This window comes from Carassius auratus, chromosome 21 (assembly GCF_003368295.1).
Source record: "Carassius auratus strain Wakin chromosome 21, ASM336829v1, whole genome shotgun sequence".
NCBI classification, from domain to species: Eukaryota; Metazoa; Chordata; class Actinopteri; order Cypriniformes; family Cyprinidae; genus Carassius; species Carassius auratus.
In genome coordinates, this window is record NC_039263.1 from 20,400,274 (window position 1) to 20,420,856 (window position 20,583).

The following is a 20,583-nucleotide window of genomic DNA, read 5'->3' on the forward strand; positions in this document are numbered from 1 at the left end:
AAGGAAGGAAAGGAAAGGAAAGGAAAGGAAAGGAAAGGAAAGGAAAGAAGCTAAAAGCAAAAGATTAGGAAAAATAAGTAAGGAAGATTGAAAAGAAAGGGAAGGAAGAGAAAGAAGATGGGAAAAGACAAATAAAAAGCAAAAAAAAAGAAAGAAAATTGAGGAAATTAATAATAGACAGAAGGAAGAAGGGGGAAAGGAAGGAAAGAATGAATAAAAACAAGGGAAGGAAGAATGGAAAGAAAGGGAAGGTGAAAGAAGGAAAAATGGAAAAAGAAGGAAAGAAAGGGAAAAAATGGCAGGGAAGAGAAGGAAGATGGGGAAAAGCAAAAAATTAAGAACAAAATAAGGATTTAAAAAAATGGAAAGGAAGAAATGAAACGGATAAAGAAAAAGAAGAAAGGAAACAAGATGGGAAGAAGAAAATGAAAATGGAAAAATAAATAAATTAATAGAAGGAAGAGCAAAAAGAAAAGTAAAGAAAAGAAAGTGAAGGAAGAAAATGAAACAAGAAAGAACTGAATAAGTAAAACGGAAAGAAATAAGTAAAGAAAAGGTAGTAAAAAGTAAGAAAATGGAAAGAAAGTGAAAGGAGTCAGTGGTAATGATGATGTGGTCTGTATTGCTCTGAGTCACACTGATTGATCAGCAGTTCACTGTTGTGCAGTTTCTCTGTTTGGATGGAAATAGAACATGATCTACACCTTGATTTCAAACATAACATGACAGATGTGTTTACTGGGAGCTGAAGGACTGTTTCATCTAGTGAACATGCATTTACTGATGAACATACAAGACTGGCTAATGAATGGTTTTAATCAAAACCTTACAATAAAAAAAAAACAACTTGGGAATATTTTACAGTTCCATTCTCTAGCAGTGTACATTTCTCATCTCGACCAATCAATTTGAATTTCAATGATGACATCATAATAGCACAGTAAGTTACATCATTTCCAACCGTTTGTTTCCAGTTCACAAACCGCACTCCCACTTTTACAAGACAAAGTCAAACTCTACAATACAGAACAAACTGCCACGTTCAGTACTTTACCCACAATGCCACAGCAGTGGCACCCCATGTACATCACTGTTCAGGATTGTAATGGAGGCTGGTTTCAGAAGCAGCATTATAACAGTGTGAAAAGTACAAACATTCAGTGTTGACACCTACATTGATCAGAAGCCATCCCGACGTTTGTTATTTGAAGCACCATGAGAGAAATACACACTCCTGGGCTGAAATTCAAGGAATCCTTACAATTACAAGTCAACGCTTTGAGCTTAATTTCGTAACAAATGGTTTAAATGATGCAAAGTTTAAAAACGGATGATTGAGATGATGGATTGGCAATAAATGAACCCTGTGCGCGAGATACGAGGGCCCTTTCATCGAAAAATAACCTGTATAAAATGCAAGATGGCACACCACATTGTTGTCTGTCTATTCTAAAATGAACCAACGCAACGTTTTACAATTAGTATTGAATTCTAACAATAGTAATACAAAAGCTACTGTACGTATGTATGTATCCACCCTGTTGTAAAATCATCAGCAGCCATATTGAAGTAGTTTGCACAGACCGGAGACCTCCCGGAACCCCTCTCTGTCCTCTGGAGATGATATGCATTACTGGTGGGAAATGTGATGTCGATTTTTATGGTGAAAACATTCTGTTCATGTTCATACAAATAAAACGGGCATTTAAATGGCTTTTGATTTCAAGGTTCAGAGTTTTTTTATTTTTTTTAACAGCACCTGAATGATGTCAGCTCTCAGTGTCCAACAGAAAGCTGGAATATCTTATAAGGGTCAATATACGATGTCAAAAGTATTAATGTATGCAAAAAATAATAATAATTTAATCACATTTGATTAGTGTTAACATGAAAACAAAAGCACAATCTGAGCATATTTCTGCAGGTGCTTAAAGGAACAGTTCACACCATAAAATGCAATCCTTTATCCATAATATTGCTTTTTCCAGTGGAAAAATGTTTCTTGTCTGAATCAGGAGAGAAACATGCACAGATCGAGCACTATTTAGAAGCGAAAACAGTGCAAAATTGTTGTTCAGATTTGCATGTGAAGACAACAGGGATGGAATTTTTCACTGGATGACGCATTTTTACGGGTTATCGCATTATTATGGATTACTTGTGGATTATTGTGATGTTTTCATCAGCTGTTTTGACTCTCATTCTGACGGCACCCATTCACTGCAGAGGAGCAAGAGATGACATGCTAAATTTCTCCAAATCTGTTCTGAATTTAAAACAAGCTCATCTACATATTTGATAACCTGAAGGTGAGTATATATATTTTACACATTTTCATTTTTGGGCGAACTATTCCTTTAAGTGGAAACACACGTACATTAACATGCAGTGCAAAATATAAATGTGTTGTGAAAAATACAAATAATTGAAACACTAATAATGAACGAACTAAAACAGTGTTTCTGGGTGAGAATGAGTTAGCAAATGAGAGCTGTTACATAAACAAACAAAAAAATCATGAGTATTTCATCCCTTTATTAAAATGTTTAGTACACGGATCAAGTACAGGTACATAACAAAACCGTACAACTTAAATATTATATGCTCAAATTACTGTGTACTGCATAATGTTAATTCAATGAAGCTAATCTTTACCTAATACTAAAAACATCAGCCATGTGTGTTTGAAAGACTACATTACTCGTCTTTTTTTTTATGTAACAATTAAATGTGAAGAGTGGGGCTACATTGCAACAAACAGTGGCCCCAAAACATATTTTGACACATTTAAAAACCTAGCATGTTTTACAGTATATTAAAATGGTTGCCTTGAGATGAGATATTGCTCATAAATGTTTTGTGGTAGTGGTACGTTCCTAGTTTAATTAAATGAACCGCACCAGACTGAACTGGAGAAGAACAGACTTGTATTTTATATTTCAATGACGTTTTTAAGTGTCGAAATACTGTTTAGAGCCACTGTAGTTCTCAGATCTGGAGCTAATATCAGATCAGTGTAGAAATGTAGAAGTCTAGGTGCCTCTTTTTAACATACAATGACTTTAAATCAGACACTTGGATCTAACGCAGGATCTTTACATGAATAAGGGATTGTGGGATTGGGTAAACAGACCTAAAACATCCGACACCGACTGGAAAACCTCTATCAGAGCCGTCGCGTTACTATATTCGTGTTTTCGAGGAGGAAACTGCATTATTTCAAAGGCACTTCCCAGATCTGACATTAAATAAATAAACTCCAGTTTAAATTTAGGTAGTAAGCTCGTTGATTCCCTTCGGATAACACAAAAATACGAGTTTCGTGATGAGATTTTGTTTGCGAGGAATGAAAGGTGAGGATGAGGTTCATGCTCTCGACCTGCATTCGTTTTAGTTACACACACCTTTCAAGGGTGACGGAACAGCATGCAAGGCTGCTTCAGAGAACACAAAGGCAGAAAATGACAGCGACAGTGCTTGTACCCCTCAATTGCTTCCTGTAAAGCAGCCTCACTTCCTGTCGAGCGACAGAAACGCCCACGTTCACCCTTAAATGCTATATAAACACGGTTCTCTATATTGGTATATGTATAATTAGCTTAGTTACTTTTATCTCTGACCATGCAAGACTACAGGCAAAAGGGAAACAGGTGATTAGCTGTGATGTGGCAAGGTGTGCAAATACTCCCTCTACTGGCCGTCAGTCCCACTCTGAGAACGCCTCACAACTGTACACAATTACATATATACAAAAGATAGGGGGCGCCATTGTACATATTATATTATCGCACACAGACACACCGGCCCGTCCGAAAACTTTCGGAACGAGCTAAAAACCTTCACAGAAAACAAGGGTTGATCGGTGCTCGTTAAAACAAAAGCCCACCCTGCCACATCGAGTGAAGCACAGAAAATCGCAAGGTATTAGATATCAGCCAGTCAATGTACACTTTACATAGATTCCCGATTTTTTTCTTCTTTTTCGAAGTCTCCTTATTTTTTTGGATGCCATATGAGGGGGATTCAAAGCAAAGCAACTAACGTTAGTGAAGATTCATAAATATACATATTCAGATGTTTCTTTGAATGAAAATGCACACTTTGTCGTAATTTACGCGCGATACATTATTTTATACGTATACATTGACTTTTTTTCTCTTTTTTAATTTATTTCGTAATTACATGTTTTCGAGGTTTGTGGATTTCTCTTTCGGGTGCCGATCACCTTCTGAAGAACATGGGGTTGCGCAGACAGGCGGTTAGTCACCTGCAGCACCCCAGCGGTCCGGCGGAGGTCTCCAGGCTGCTGTCGGTATCGGAGGCCAGGGTCTGGTCGGTGGACATGGAGGAGATGTCGTTGACGGAGGGGGAGGGGGGGAGGCTCTCGCTGCTGTTCATGGCTGCACCTGCGCTAAGGGAAGTAACGGGGGATAAACGGTTACAACGAAAAAAAGAAACAGAGCCACAGCGCCCTCTACAGGGCGAAGAGATACTTTTGAATATTAAAAAGTACAATAACGATAAAACGTACACACACACATACAGTATTTATATAAATATCTCCCACAGGGATGAAAGCGGGTTGCTTAAGGGTGGAGTCCATGGACTGGGTTTGGATCTGAGGTGATATTGTAGGATGTTGAGATATTTATCAAAACCTTGAACTCTAACAACACAATGTGAATAAACGATTTTACTATATATAGCCTATATATATATACACACACACACATTTAGCAGACACTTTATCCAAAGCAAATTTCAAATGAGGACAATGGAAGCAATCAAAATCAACAAAATATCAATGATGTACAAGTGCTATAACAAGTCTCAGTTAGCTTAATGCAGTACACATACTACGTTTTATTATTATTATTATTATTATTATTATTATTATATAATATATAAAAAGAAAACAGACATAATACAAAAAGAATAGAGCAAGCTATAGGAGTGTATTTATTTAATATAATAAAAATACTTTTATTAATATAAGTTTTTTTTATCAATGAACATTACATGATTATTTAAACTAATTGATTTAATAAGATATTGAATAATAATAATAATAATAATTAATAGAAACCTATACGAAAATATATAATTGAGTGTAAAGTATTGCCTTAGGTTATACCTTACCTTATAAAAATATTTTATATTAAAAATTATCTAATAATTTTACACTAATTTTAAGTTAATACTATACTATTACTACTATACTACTACACTATACTATTATATTATTCATACATTGTATATATATATATATATATATATATATATATATATATATATATATATATATATATATATATATACACACACAATATTATCTTGAGAATATTTACTTTCTGTGTCTGTACTTTTCTTCTTTTTTACATATAAACTTGAAAAAGAATATTAGTAAATTTAATCAGTACTTTTAAAAGTGTGTTTGTGTGTGTGTTTAACATTTGATCATTTTTTCACAATTTAGCATGAAATAGTCTAATAAATATAATTAGACATTATATATAAATAAATCTATTTATATGTTTTATTTCTTTATTTAATTTTCTGCTAACTGGTAATCATAAGTCTGGTAGATTAGAAAAGTAATCACAGACCATTCCTCAACAAGATGTATGATTATAGATATTAATTTATGCAGCTAAAACTGTTTAGGGCAGGTTATATTCACATTCCTAACCCCATATGCATGAGCAAACAAAATTTATATCAAAACCTGTTTTTAGAAAACACAAAAATCAAGCAAATCTTCCACCACTAGGTGGAGCTAATGATCTACATGAAGTCATAAATAAAGGCTCCTGAAAAAAAGGACAAAATGTCCCTATTTTTTTATCCAGAAAACCTCAGATCCTTCACCGAGTCTGTTTGAACAGGAGCTCTGCCCAATCCACAAATCAAACACAAATAACCCCTTAAACGGCTTCCTATGATAACAGTACAAGCTAATTTACTTGAATGACTGCCTACTTCTTTGGTTTTAATAGAAGGCAGCTCTTTAATACCTATTCAATGGTGTGAACATGATTTATAATAACTTCATAGTACACTGCCCACATCCTTGTTTGAGATTAACATTTCAAACATGTAGTTTTGGAGTGTTACTGCAGAGAGGGGCTAGAGCAAAAAACAAAACAAAAAAGACTATATGATAAATGATGCAAGCGGAAGCTACCCTTTAAAATGAGAAGAAAAAATGATGAGGGTGGGTGACATTTGGCCCAGTAAGGGCGTTTAATAACTGTCAGTGTTACGGTCTCTGTCTGTTTTAGTCTCTCTCTCTCTCTCTCTCTCTCTCTCTCTCTGTAGAAATATGCCAGACCAGCACAATATGATCACTAGTTACACATCACATCACATTGAGAGCATCAGTTACTTCACAGCACATAAGAACAGCAATATTTAGCCACACACACACACAAAATCTGAATAGCTGACAAAAACTTCTGTTTCCTGCTTACCAAGACTGCATTTATTTGATCAAGAAAACAGTAATATTATGAAATATTATTATAATTTAAAATACCTGTTTTCTATTTTAATATACTTTAAAATGTAATTTATTCCTAATGCAAAGCTGAATTTTCAGCATCATCAGGCCTACTCCAGTCATCAGTGCCACATGATCCTTCAGAAATTATTCTAATATGTTGATTTGCTGCTTCAGAAACATTTCTGATTCATATAAATTTGAATAATAATAATAAAAAATATTATATTTTTGTGTAAACTGTGGCTTTTATTCTGGCTTTTTGATTAATAGAAAGTTCAAAAGAACAGCATTAATTTGAATATATACAGAAACATTTTGAAATATTTTTTTACTGTCACTTTTGATTTAACGCATCCTTGCTGAACACAACTTAAACTGCTTTATTACTTTACTTTCTTAAAATAATAATAATAATTTGACTGAGCCCATAGTGTACATTATGAAATATTAAATAAACAGGCTGAAATCCTAAAAAAAAAGAACAGTCATTATATAGTTAAAAAAAAGTTAAAAGATACAGTAAATAAACTCCTAAACCAAATTTTAGACCAGACCAAAAAAAAAAAAAAAATCTTAATTTTGACCTAACCTTTTCAGCTGGTCAATCTGGGAGACCAGCTTGGCCAGTACAAGAAATCATATTAAACCAGCTAAACCAGCTTAGACTGGGTTTTTTTGGAGGGTGTTTGGACTAACTTGAATTCCAAGATGACCTATACTGATTTTCTGGGTGTCTAATGCCCATTTATTATGTATCTATCTCAGAAACTCTGCCCTCCGGCTCCTCTTGTCAAATTGCCCCGGTTTTTCTTTACCCACAATTCCCCCTCACAGTAAACAGCATCATGTATATCCCACACATCTGATTTCAGTGACCACTCGAGTGGAAAAACAGACTTTCAGCTACATCACTCTTCTCTCACTTAACAGAATCCTGCAGTCATCCCCCACAAAGGACACCTCCAGCGCCCCAGAGACCTCCATAAATCTCCCTCCTACACTACAGGATGAAGCTTCCTACAGCTTCCGCAGCATCTCAGACTCCCAGATCCTCAAGAAAACAGGAAGGGAACCAGGATTTATTTGAACCCCAGTCCAGTTCTGCAGGTTTAACTAAACACACTGAATCACTGTTTAGTACGGGACGCTACATAAACAACCCCCCCACTGCTGGAGCAGGACATCTAGAAGCACTATCAATCAGGCATGTTTATAGTCATCTGATCTACGTATGTTGTACAGTAAACAACCTGCCGTTTATTTGCTCTGGAGCTGTCAGAAAAATACAACTAGAACACTTTTCATAAGACTAAAGTCTACAGTTTGTAAAGCTGTTTTAAAATCATATGTGATATATGAAACTGAGTTGAACTGAATATGTGCTGATTTAACACACTGACCCACACTGCTGTGAAATACTGAGCTGCATTGCGACTGCTTTCTTCAGCACAAGCACTTAATTACAAAGTGGAGAGACTGAATGAGAGAGAGAGAGAGAGAGAGAGAAAATGAGGCCAGAAAGGATGGACAACACTAGCAAAAAAAGAAAAAAAAGAAATTCAAACACCCCAACAATATAAAAAACCATAAGCAGCTAGAAAACAGATCTTTCTTAATAAGCAAACATGAGGATCTGCAGCTGGAGTCACTGTCTATCATCTTCTCAGTGCTGCAGGACTGCAGACATGCAATCACACACACACACACACACACACACAAGTGCTGCCATCTACAGGTCAAACACACACACTGGAACTCAACATCCCACAAACCTCAAAAGAAAAGCCTCTTCGCCCAGTCAATCAGCAAACTAAATCCTACAAATATTTCAGACTTGTCTGAACTATGATTTTTGTAAAATGATGAAATCAGACACCATGGACTCCCACCTTAATTATGAAACGTATGCATATACAGTGGCAAATATACAATAAATTATAAAAACACAAACACATTTAAACATTGCATGTCAGTTCCCAACATTTAGTTTTAAATGCAAGAATAAATGTGTGCATTTTTTTTATACTCTTACTATAATATTTTTACATTGCTGCAGAGTTCATTTACATAATGAAAAAAAAAAATAATAATAATAATAATAAATATTCACTAAGCTCTGCCCCCTAGTTGATTCTTGTTAACTTTAAAGAATGTAAAAATATATGCTGGAGAAAAATTGGATAGATATTATTTTTATGTCAGCTAAATTGAATTTTGCTGCCACAAAGCAGTTTTATCTGGCACTTGTCTTAAAATATGTTTAATTACAGAGTAACAAACAAAAAAGTGAAAAAACTTCAAAGAATCAACTGAATAATAAAATTATAGATAGACAGATAGATAGATAGATAGAAAGAACGAAAGAAAGAAAGAGAAAAACTTTAAACATATATTTTACTGAATTGCAACATAATATCTTTTTTGAGAAAATGGTGGATTTCATTTTTAAGGCAGGTCTTAGTGAAAGATCAATTGTAATTCTGTAAGTCTAATAATAATAATAGGCTAAAATAAATAGAGTGTAATAAAGCAATTTTCCTAAAGATGCTGTAAGCGTGTTTTCGTATCATTGTTTGTTATATACCACACACCTTCAATCTGACAAACTAAAATAGTTCTCCTAATTCACACCCTTTTGGAGAGACCCAAACTTTTTAAGCCAATCAGAAACACTTTCTGCCTGTCAATCACTGTGCACTTTAGTTGGAATGTCTTTAGGGGCGGGGTTTTGTTTCGTAGCAGAAAGTATTGGGAGAAATCACTCACAGCACCTTTTCTTAATTTCAGCAAAGACCACAACAACAGACACTAACATTGTCAAGGACAGACTGAACAACTAGCACGTAATCACACTCAGGACGTGCTCCGTTCCAGTCACACGGACGGGATGAGAGGGGGACAGGGACAAATGAAGCAACCACAATGGGAGGGTTTCTCATAAACAGCGGAAATCACTTTAAATTGACTTACAGAAGCATAGCTTATGCACAGAGAGTACCTGAGGGAGAGGGCTGTCCCTTCACAACACCATTCTTTGTTCTCTCCTCGAAGTTCATCACCTCTTTATAGATGAGCTCTGAGCCAGAAAAAAACAGAGAGAAAGAGCACATTTATGTACCGTATTTTCCAGACAAGACACACTTTTTTTCATAGTTTGTCTGGTCCTGCGACTTATAGTCAGGTGCGATTTATTTATCAGATTTAATATGACATGAACCAAGAGAAATGAACCAACAGAAAACATTACCGTCTCCAGCCACGAGAGGGCGCTTTATGCTGCTCAGTGCTCCTGTAGTCTACACTGAAGACATAGAGAGCCCTCTCGCGGCTGGAGATGGTAATGTTTTCTGTTGGTTCTTGGTCCTAAATAAATGCGACTTATCGTCCAGTGCGACTTATATATGTTTTTTCCTCATCATGACGTATTTTCGGACTGATGCAACTTATACTCAGGTGCGACTTATAGTCCGAAAAATACGGTACATACTTTAGGTTCATTCAAATAAAGTTTTAGCATCTGAGGATAGAAACTAGCATGATCTCAGTATAAATAGTCCTGTATCTCAGTAACAACAGAAGTCAATGGAGAGCGGCCGCCCTCGTAGAAAAACAGCTGTGTGCGGGAGTGATTTACAGCTTCATCTCTTCATGTGTCTGTGGGCTGTGAGTTATGTGATGTCCACATGCAGAGAGCTCCAAACCAAGGCCTACCTTTCCATTCATCAATCGAGTGTTCCCTCTCATCTAGCTGTTTATCATAGATCTGTGGAGGAGGCTGAGACAGAGAGAGAGAGAAACAGATTTAATCCTTCCCCATCAAAATCAGAAACACTGAGTGTCTTCTGTCTTAAACGTATCATTGCTGGTCCTTAATCATAAATCCTCTTACTATTAAAAATACATGCTTTATTATGGAAGCCTGTTTCCACTACTGAATTAAAAAAAATACAAAAATTGTGACTTTATATCTCACAGTTCAGATCTTTTTTTTCCCTCTCTAAGAAATGCAAAATAGAACCTTGCAATTAAAAAATAAATAAATAATAATAATTGTAGAATAAGGCATAATTGCAAGATTTAAACTCAGAATTCAGTTTATATCACAAATCTTTTTTTTTTTCTTTATTATTATTATTATTTTTTTTACAATTCTTAGTTTACATTCAGTGTTTTTTGTTTTCGGCATGGAATAAAAAAAATTAAAATAATTAATAATAAAAAATAATAATAATAATATTAACTAATATAATTAAAAAATTGTTTTATTAATAATAATAAAAAATATAATTGTGATTCGTAATTTTCTCACAATTCTGCCTTTTTCTTGGAATTCTATCTCGTAATTCTGATTTTATATCTTTTTATACATAGTTTTTTTTTTCTCAGAATTGCGAGAAAAGGAAATATAAAAAAATTGCATTTTTAATATTTTTATTCCATGGTGGAAACGGGCTTCCATACTTAAAATGTCTAAATTTACATTTGCTCCTGCAGAGTCACTTATTTGATGCAATGCTTTTCATCTTGCATAAACCACGATCAGAACACAGCACTACATACAGTATGATATTTTCTAATGTTCAAATATCTGGGTTAATATGTTACATTACAGTGTTCAGAGTAAATTGCATATTACACTTTAACAATCATTTACATAACTAATAATATTTTTTTATGTCAAAAAAACATGAACACTGTAATGTAAAGTGTTAGCACCACTCGCACATGCAGTTGACATGTTCAACAGTAAGAACTTAGTAAATAAGGACCAAACACCACCATTAGTAGGACAGAAAAGCAGAGAAAACTCCACCGTCAGGTTTGAGGTTAAGACAGAGACATGAGAAACACAGGCTGCGTCTCAGAACCTAGTGAGCAGCCTAACTAGACTGCAAACCTCAGCAGCATTTCAGATCTTCCTGTGCTGCTGCCAAAAATATTGTCTACTGTGTATATGCAGCTCACTAGGTTTTTTAACAAGCCATAGAGAATTAAGAAGAAGAGATATAAATGGCACTGAATGGAGTATTATGGAAACTGGGATTCCTTATTGCACAATAATATGCAAGATTCATCTGAAGTATATTAGCTGATTACACAAAGCACACAGGTGAGTCATTTCTACCGCCTTTCCACTGAGTAAATCTATCTAAAAGTGAATTAACGATTCTGTCGGTTTGTTCAATGTGATTGGATGGCCTTTTGTTAACTGGTTGACCTAAGAGATGTCATAACATCATCATAAAAATCAATAATTTAGGGTTTGATTATAGTTTGGACTCCCATTTGCTGAAACCACCAATCACACATTGATGGAATTCAAGGTTTTCTGGTGCCTTAAACTTTAAACCTCCTCAGAATTCTATTCTATTCTATTCTATTCTATTCTATTCTATTCTATTGCCTCTAAATGTTACTTGAACACAGAATTTAATCGTATTATTCCTTTCAAACATTCTACAAGATTAGTACACAGTACACACACATAAATACACACTGTGCAAATTTCAGGGAAATCTCTGTCTGTTTTTGAGTTCTAGACGTCAGTGTGTGTTACAAAGAGATCGGTGTGTGAGTGATTTGAGATGAGGGGGTTTCCTAAGTGTGGAATGGTCTTTATTTACCATGGATATCTGCTGATTCCTGGCCTTCATCAGAGACAGAGAAACACCAGAGAGAAGGAGAAAAGAATCACACTAATCATAATGATGCTCATGGGTTATTAAAACAAATTATTTGCTATTGAATGTCAGATTTTCTATCAGATTAGTATTTTTGATTCATATTTGGGTCAACAGAAAAGTGGTATGTTCACACAAAATGACATCTGCTAACAGATATTTACAGACAGTAAATGTGAGCTGGTATTTTTTGTTACATGTTTTCCTCTGTTGTTCAGGACTTTGTGTTCTGTACTTTCTAGAACAAGAAAAGCAGACCCGTTGCGTCCTTGAAACCCCTTTGAAACATTACAGACACAAACTTTAGACAAGAACAAGCTGTTTGTCAGAAGGGGACGTGTGAATAGAAGTAATAAATGCTTACTGAATGTTTAGAAATCTTCATCAAAGAACAGGACAACTTTCTGTTATTTTATTTTTACTCCTTTCTTGTGTCCTCTCAAACTGATGAAGGTCCCCAGAATCAACCACAAACATTTACAAACTCAACAAATGCAACATAGACCCTGAGAATGATATCAACTATTGAGTATGGATCTATTAGATCTATATCATATAATATTATATAAAATATTAGTCCTTATATTTATATTTCACCATACGAAAACCAACCCCCCCCCCCCCCCAAAAAAAAAAAAAAAAAAAAATATATATATATATATATATATATATATATATATATATATAAAATAAATTAGTAAAATGAGATAAATATATAAAAATTATATATATATATTGGTATAACCTATTTTATATATTTTGATCTGAATAAATGTAGCAAAAAACAAAACATTGAGTCTTGGTGGAAGTGCATGCAATTAAAAAAAAATTATTTGGTATAACCTAATGTGGTGAGTTTCATTCACAATCATTAATAAAATATAAATAAAGAAAATAAAAACAATACACAATTTGTACTGTGTAAATCAAATTAAAAAATATATATATTTTGATCTGAATAAATATATATATAAAAAAAACTGAGACTTGGTTTACATGCAACCTAATGTAATTTAATACATAATATTTTATGAATAATAAAATGTATTACTATTTAATAAATGTGAAAATGAAAACAAATAAACTAAAACAAACAAGCAAGCAAACAACAAAATAAATACATATTCATATTTTTATATATTTTATTAAATTAAATCTAACCTGAATGTTTCATTTTGAAATATTTCCATGCATTTTATTAGCCCTGAAAAGCCTTACATCTACAATATGTCATATTGATTGGTAGTAATTTACAGTGCTGTGCATTACATGACAGCATTCCTCACACATATTCAATCAGTTATTAGTGATGGAGGATATCATGATCGGTCCAATCATGTAGAAAAAGATGACTCAAAATACTAAATATGAGCAAACTTTTAGCGAGTAGGTCTCAGGAGGCTAAAGTAAAGACATGCAGTGGCCAGCAGTAGTGGGACAGATACTCACTGCCTCCACCTCGGCCGGGTCGTACCACACGTTGATGTAGGGGTGCTGCAGGGCCTCGTCCACTGATATCCGCTTAGCGGGATCAATGATCAGCATCTTAGACAGCAGGTCTCTGGCCTGACTCGCTGTAAAACACATCACAACACACCGTAGAAATTGTTGTTTATTCCATGGTATGAATTTTCAGCATCATAACTCCAGTCTTCAGTGTCACATGCTTTTGCTGCAGAAACTGTGATGATGAGAACCATTATTAACTGAGCACTTATAATAATTAATTATCATTATGAATAACCGGTAGCAACAGCATTTCACAGTACTGCATTTCTGTTCATACAGATGCAGACTTGGTGAACAGATACTGTATGTTACATATATTGTTATTGGAACAGAATCAGAACAGGGACATTTATTAAGGAAGGAAACAGAATTATTGCTGATTACAGATGTTTTAGAAGAATTCGGTGCAAACATCTCACCATCTTCACATTTCATCCTCTATTTCTCCTCTATTTCTCTTTGCAAGGGCACTGGAAAATCACACTCTCCTTCCCTCTCTTCCTCTCCACCGCTGTACGCTCTCTGCATCCCTCACTTTCTTGCTCTATAAATAGCTGTATAAAGTCAGGCTCTTTCTCTCTCTCCTCTTACAGCATTCACCCATATCTCTCTCTTCTCTCTGCCACCGGCTGGACCGCTTCAAAATGGCCGACACCGATTTCTGCAGATCTCTCTCTCTCTCTCTCTCTCTCTCTCTCTGTCTCGCTCCCCCTTTCTGGCTTTCAATATCAATTTGTCATGTGAACGTGTTTGATAAACATAACAGAAACTGTTATGGTTCTTTGTAGTCAAATTGCTGATCACAAATAACCCAAAAAGTTAAAATATATATTTTTTTAAATTACATGAAATAAAAAAATAAAAAATACAATTAAATAACAATAGATTAGGCAAAAAAATACTTCAAATAATAAAATCTAACTGAAACACAAAACAAAATCAAATGTATTACATAAAATAAATAATAATAAAATAAAATAAAAATAAAATTGAAAAGCACTAAAATAAAATTAAAATGACACCAAATAAAATTACATAAAATAAAATGGCAAAATAAAATTTCATAAAATCAAACAAAATAAATTAAATTAAATAATAAAATCTAAATGCAACCTGACCTCACGAATTGTCAAAAAAATTACAAATTGCAAATTTAAATTAAAATGCCAAGTTTAAATCTAATAAAAGGACATTAAAATTACAAAATGAAAAATTAAATCCAATTAAAAAAAGTAAAACAAATGCAAACTGATATAATAAATAAATAAATAAATAAAATATGCAAAAATAAAATGACAAAATTAAATTAAATAAAAATTAATAAATAAAATGCACAAAAATGAAATAACAAAATGGCACGAAATTAAGCATCATGCACAAAATTAAATGACAAAATGTCATAAAATTAAATAAATCAACAAAATTAAATAAAATAACATTAAAATAATATTTCAGTCTCTCAGTTGTCCTTGTTTTTCTCTCACACCCAGAACAGTTCATGGAGCCTTGAATAACAGGCACTGCCTTATATCCCTTTTGTTTCCCAAACTGTAAAACATTCAGCATCTGCCTGTGATGTCTTTCACTGAGAATAAACTCCTCCACGCAATTTTCATATCAAAAGCTCACGATTCTTCTCTGCTTTCCCCTGAAGAACAACAGCTCTGAGCACAATTTAAGAAACGTCTCTCAATTTCACAAATGGGAAGGAAATAGCTGCCTGATTCATGCAGGCATACCAGGAAAATAACAAAGAGATGACTCAAACTGATTATATTAGTGTTCACCCACTAGATTTTTTTTTTTTTAATGATCCTAGCAGTATTTTAGAGTTCATTTCACAAGGAAATGGCTTTTAAATGTACTCTATAATTATTAATAATATATTTTTCCACATTAAAATGTTTATATATATTCTTGAAAATGAATTATTCTTGAAATTGGTCATAAATTAGGTTTTGTTTTCTTTATACGAAGTCAGTAAGTATGTATGTGTGTATTTATTTATTTATCTATTTTTTTACAAAACTTTCATTTTTGTATTTATTTTTATTTTATTTTATCAGAACTTTTTTTAAAGAGTTTTCATGAGATTCAATCTCAAGCTACAAACACACAAAATACTGTGACAGTACTTGACAATTGTTTGTATGCCAGAGAACATGCTTACAACTAAAAGTGCGTAAACTCTGGCTTACCTTTGAGTTTGTTGTGCTCCGAGTCTGCAGGGAAGAGGCAATCAGGGAAGAGTTTGGGGAAGGTCAGGCCGGCGTATTTTGGCCTGTTCTCCACATAGTTACGCACCGTCGGCTGCAGTTTCTTCATGAACTCAGGAGAGGGTGTGCCGAGCTGCTCGATAACCTTATTCCATTGGTCGATGTCTGAAAGTGGGTGGAGTCATGGAAAAAAAACACCTGCGTACGACCCTCAGGCTGGCTGTTTATGCATTACACATGATATTTTTAATTTAAATGGAGTATAAAATGAAGATAACGACATAATTTGATTATTCTAACATGATTACACAAGACAAAAATAAAAGCAAGTGCTGTGAGCCTAGAAATGCCATCGGTAATAAAATAAAGTTTGATTACACTTCCCCTCCAGGATAATTAAAGCTAAATCAGTAAAGGTTAAAACACTCGAAGGGGTCCTAATTAGCCCCGGAGTGGGGAAAAGGCCTGGATTTGTTGTTTAAATAAACAAAAAGAAACCAAATCAATACATAAGATAATAATATGGATGATATTCGAGTTAAATCATCAGCTGAGTCATCACAATCAAGAGAATGCCAATTTTACTTCATATTAGACTCCATAAGATCCAATATTACATTTTCAATATGTGTTTGCATTCTGGCATAAGACTCTCTGGTAAGATTTTTTGCTGAAATGAGTCTCTTATGCACACCAAGGATGCATTTATTAATATTTGCAATATTTACTGTTAAAGGGGTCATATGATGCGATTTCAATGTTTTCTTTCTCTTTGGAGTGTTACAAGCTCTTGGTGCATGAAGAAGATCTGTAAAGTTACAAAGACTGAAGTCTCAAAACCAAAGAGATATTCTTTATCAAAGTTAAGACTCTTCCACACAGCCCTAAAACAGCTCATTCAAACACGCCCCCACATGTCTACATCACTATGTGGAAATATTTGTGTAATGCCACCCAAACGTTTGTCATTAGTTTAAGTAATTGCTATTACATGTTCAAATGCAGAGTTTTACTCCAACATTTGCATTAGTTGAAAAAAAAAAATACACTTAAAAAATAAACTAAACTATCTAGTCAAGTCTATAATGCAACGCATGGCTACATTTATTTGATCACAAATACAGTAAAACCAGTACAATTTAATATTACAAAATTACAATTGAAAAGAATTTGAATATATTTTAACATGTAATTTATTCCTGTGATGCAAAACTGAATTTTCAGCATCATTATTCAATCTTCAGTGTCACATGATCCCTCGGAAATCATTTGAATATGTTGATTTGGTGCTCAGTTATTATTTGTCCATTCATTAATAATGGTTCTTATTATAAGCAATCTTGAAAACCGTAATACAATTTTTTTTCTCCTCAAGATTCATTGATGAACAGCATTTAGAATAGAAACTGTATAGAAAGAAAAATGTTTCTACATTTTACTTTAATGTACAATTTACTGTCAGTTGTGATTGAGTAAAAAAAAAAAAAAATCCCTTCCAATCCCTTACCCCAAACCTATTTACAATACTGATGATAATAATACATTCTTAAACAGCAAATCAACATTTTAGAAAGATTTCTGAAAGATTATTTCACACTGATGACTGGAGTAATGATGAATAAATTACAGAAAAGAGTTCTTTCACAGTTCTGTAATAATATTCCACAATATTACTGTTTTTACTGTATTGTCATTACACAAATGCACAATGGTGAGCATAAGAGACTTCTTTCGAAAACATTAAAGAACTTTCGGCGTATATACAAATCAAACAAGTCTGTTATTCACCAGATCAAACAAGTCTTAATAAATCTGAACTGCATCTCTGTTCTTCTGAAATGACATTTCTCACAGCGATCTTCTCGTTGGTGTCACTATCACAGAAGTGTAGCGGTGGGAAATGAGAGGGCGCAGGAATGGGGAGAGAGGGAGACTGCTGGCATTTTTACAGCATTTTTACAGCACATAGGTCTGAGTCGGCCTGGAGAGAATGGATCCTGAAGACGTCTCTATGGGTGCCTAGCAACAGAGGGGGAAATGGATGTTGTCATGGTAGCCCAGTTGTCCTTGGGAAGTCACATGACTGCATTTGCTCCCCAGGCTTCCCATTATTTCCACAAAGCAGGGTTTTGGTTCAAAGGGCCGTGGCAGCCAGGACCACATTACATCATCCTGCAGGGACGGCCCACTGCCTCCTACCCAAAACACAAAGCCCGGCCCGTATCACTCCCCCTGTGATCTCATCACACGTCTGAGGAGCTGAACAGCTGCCCAGCGGCTTTCTTTCTACAGATACCTTCCAAAATCAGGTTAAATGATGAGTGTAATAAAAAACAGGTATGTTTCTATCAGATTCCTGTGTTCGAGGAGTTTTCAAAAATTGTATCATATTTGCTATTGTGTGTGTGTGTGTGTATACAGTACAGACCAAAAGTTTGGACACACGTTCTCAATCAAAGAGTTTTCTTTATTTTCATGACTATGAAAATTGTAGATTCACACTGAAGGCATCAAAACTATGAATTAACACATGTGGAATTATATACGGAATTATATACATTACAAAAAAGTGTGAAACAACTGAAAATATGTCATATTCTAGGTTCTTCAAAGTAGCCACCTTTTGCTTTGATGACTGCTTTGCACACTCTTGGCATTCTCTTGATGAGCTTCAAGAGGTAGTCACCTGAAATGGTCTTCCAACAGTCTTGAAGGAGTTCCCCGAGAGATGCTTAGCACTTGTTGGCCCTTTTGCCTTCTGTCTGCGGTCCAGCTCACCCCTAAACCATCTGGATTGGGTTCAGGTCCGGTGACTGTGGAGGCCAGGTCATCTGGCGCAGCACCCCATCACTCTCCTTCTTGCTCAAATAGCCCTTGATGCCTTCAGTGTGACTCTACAATTTTCATAGTCATGAACATAAAGAAAACTCCTTGAATGAGAAGGTGTGTCCAAACTCAAAGAATGTAAACAAACACAAAGAATGGTCTGTACTGTATATATATATATATATATATATATATATATATATATATATATATATATATATATTTATTAGTTAAAATTATTAACACATTTAACGCATTGCCCCGCCCCAGAACTATGTGGATCATCTGCCATTTCATACAGTCGATTGATGACTAATATGAGGCAGGGAAACAACTTAGCCTAGAGCCTAGAGAATATCCCTAAATTTCAAGATATAGGGCAAAATGTCAGTTTGAATTTTTTTCTCATATTTACATTACATAGTTAAGAAATATCCAAGAGCTGTAGGCAATATCACACGAGTGCAAATGTGATACTCATCTTATACAACAGTTCATTAAGAAATTAATATTGTGTTACTTTAGACACATTGTTAAATCAGACAAATCAGAACTGTTCATCCCTGAGCAACCCACAGCAGCATATAATTTCTTAATCCACGTTTTGAATGAATTGGGTGAACCATTTGGCTCTTTGAACCATTGGCCATTGGCTTTGAAGTGGCGCTGCACAAACCGATCGGTGTGACATCAAAGTACCACGAGAGTGATTCAAAGGCACAACGAGTCGATTGATCTATAAACTCTTGCAGTACTTTGATGTCACACACCGATCGGTCTGATGATGGTGATGACACGCTTCAAGTCGAACAAACCTAATGATTCAATGAACCATTCATAAAGAAGCATTTACTTCACTCCTGAATGAATCAGCCATTTGAACGAATTAAATGAATGGATAAATGACTCAATGACTGAATCATTAAGACATTTACCACCACCTACTGGCGGTTTTAGTTTATTATTTAGAGTATCATTTTATTAAAGAAATAATTTCATATTTTCACAGTAATAATAATAAAATTAAGAAAATCACTTAGTTCACCCAGTTGTAGTTCACCCAACCAAAAATGACATTTTTGTCATCATTTACTCATTCCAAAAGAGTATTTGTAATACATTTTATCAAATGAATTTTTTCTTGCTGAACCTACCTAAGTATAAACCTAAGTATAAGTGAATAAGTGATTTTCACACTGAATATATATGTGTGTGTGTGTGTGTGTGTGTGTGTGCGTGTGCGTGTGTGTTTGTGTGTGTGTGTGTGTGTGTTAATTATTATTATTATTATTATTATAAATTAAGAATTAATTAAATTGATCAAATTGACAGCTGTGGAATTTATAATGTTAAAAAAGTCAATTTTAAACAAACGCTGCTCTTTATGTCTGTGTGTATATATCCACATACATACATACATAACATTTTTAATTTCATATTTAACACGCAAAATAAATTAATACTGTTCTTCTGACCTTTCAATCCATCAAAGAATCCTAAAAGAATCATTAAGGTTCCCTGCTATAGCAGGAATAAATACATTGTACAATATATTAACATATAAAACAATTATATTTGAACTAAATATTTATAAAAAAAAAAAAAATATATATATATATATATATATATATATATATATATATATATATATATATATATATATATATATATATAAAATATATATAAATAATAAAAAAGAATATTTATATATTTTTTTATTTACTTAGTTTTACTGTATTTTTTGTCAAATAATTCAGCATAAGATACAATATAGGCTTACATAAGATACAAACACATACAAAAAAATCTTACCGGACCCAAACTTTTTGAACAATTGTATATAAAATTA

General features: G+C 33.9%; 1 protein-coding gene across 12 annotated transcripts in view; it reads right to left on the reverse strand.

Annotated features, from left to right (window-relative positions):
* Positions 1-2,515: 2,515 nt before the first annotated feature.
* The window catches only part of LOC113038881 (mitogen-activated protein kinase 10), a 58,447-nt gene continuing 40,379 nt past the window's right edge, over positions 2,516-20,583 (reverse strand). For 5 of the 12 annotated variants that reach the window (XM_026196650.1, XM_026196649.1, XM_026196651.1 and 2 more), the window contains 6 exons: positions 15,891-16,073; positions 13,633-13,757; positions 12,127-12,150; positions 10,214-10,277; positions 9,501-9,578; positions 2,516-4,406 (listed from right to left, as the gene is read on the reverse strand). In XM_026196650.1, the coding sequence (XP_026052435.1) occupies positions 4,264-4,406; positions 9,501-9,578; positions 10,214-10,277; positions 12,127-12,150; positions 13,633-13,757; positions 15,891-16,073 (617 nt within the window). In that variant the 3' untranslated portion in view covers positions 2,516-4,263. Of the gene's footprint in view, positions 4,412-9,472; positions 9,579-10,213; positions 10,278-12,126; positions 12,151-13,632; positions 13,758-15,890; positions 16,074-17,264; positions 17,928-20,583 lie in introns of those variants that run through there. The other 7 variants (XM_026196652.1, XM_026196653.1, XM_026196658.1 and 4 more) reach the window with 6 other exon arrangements.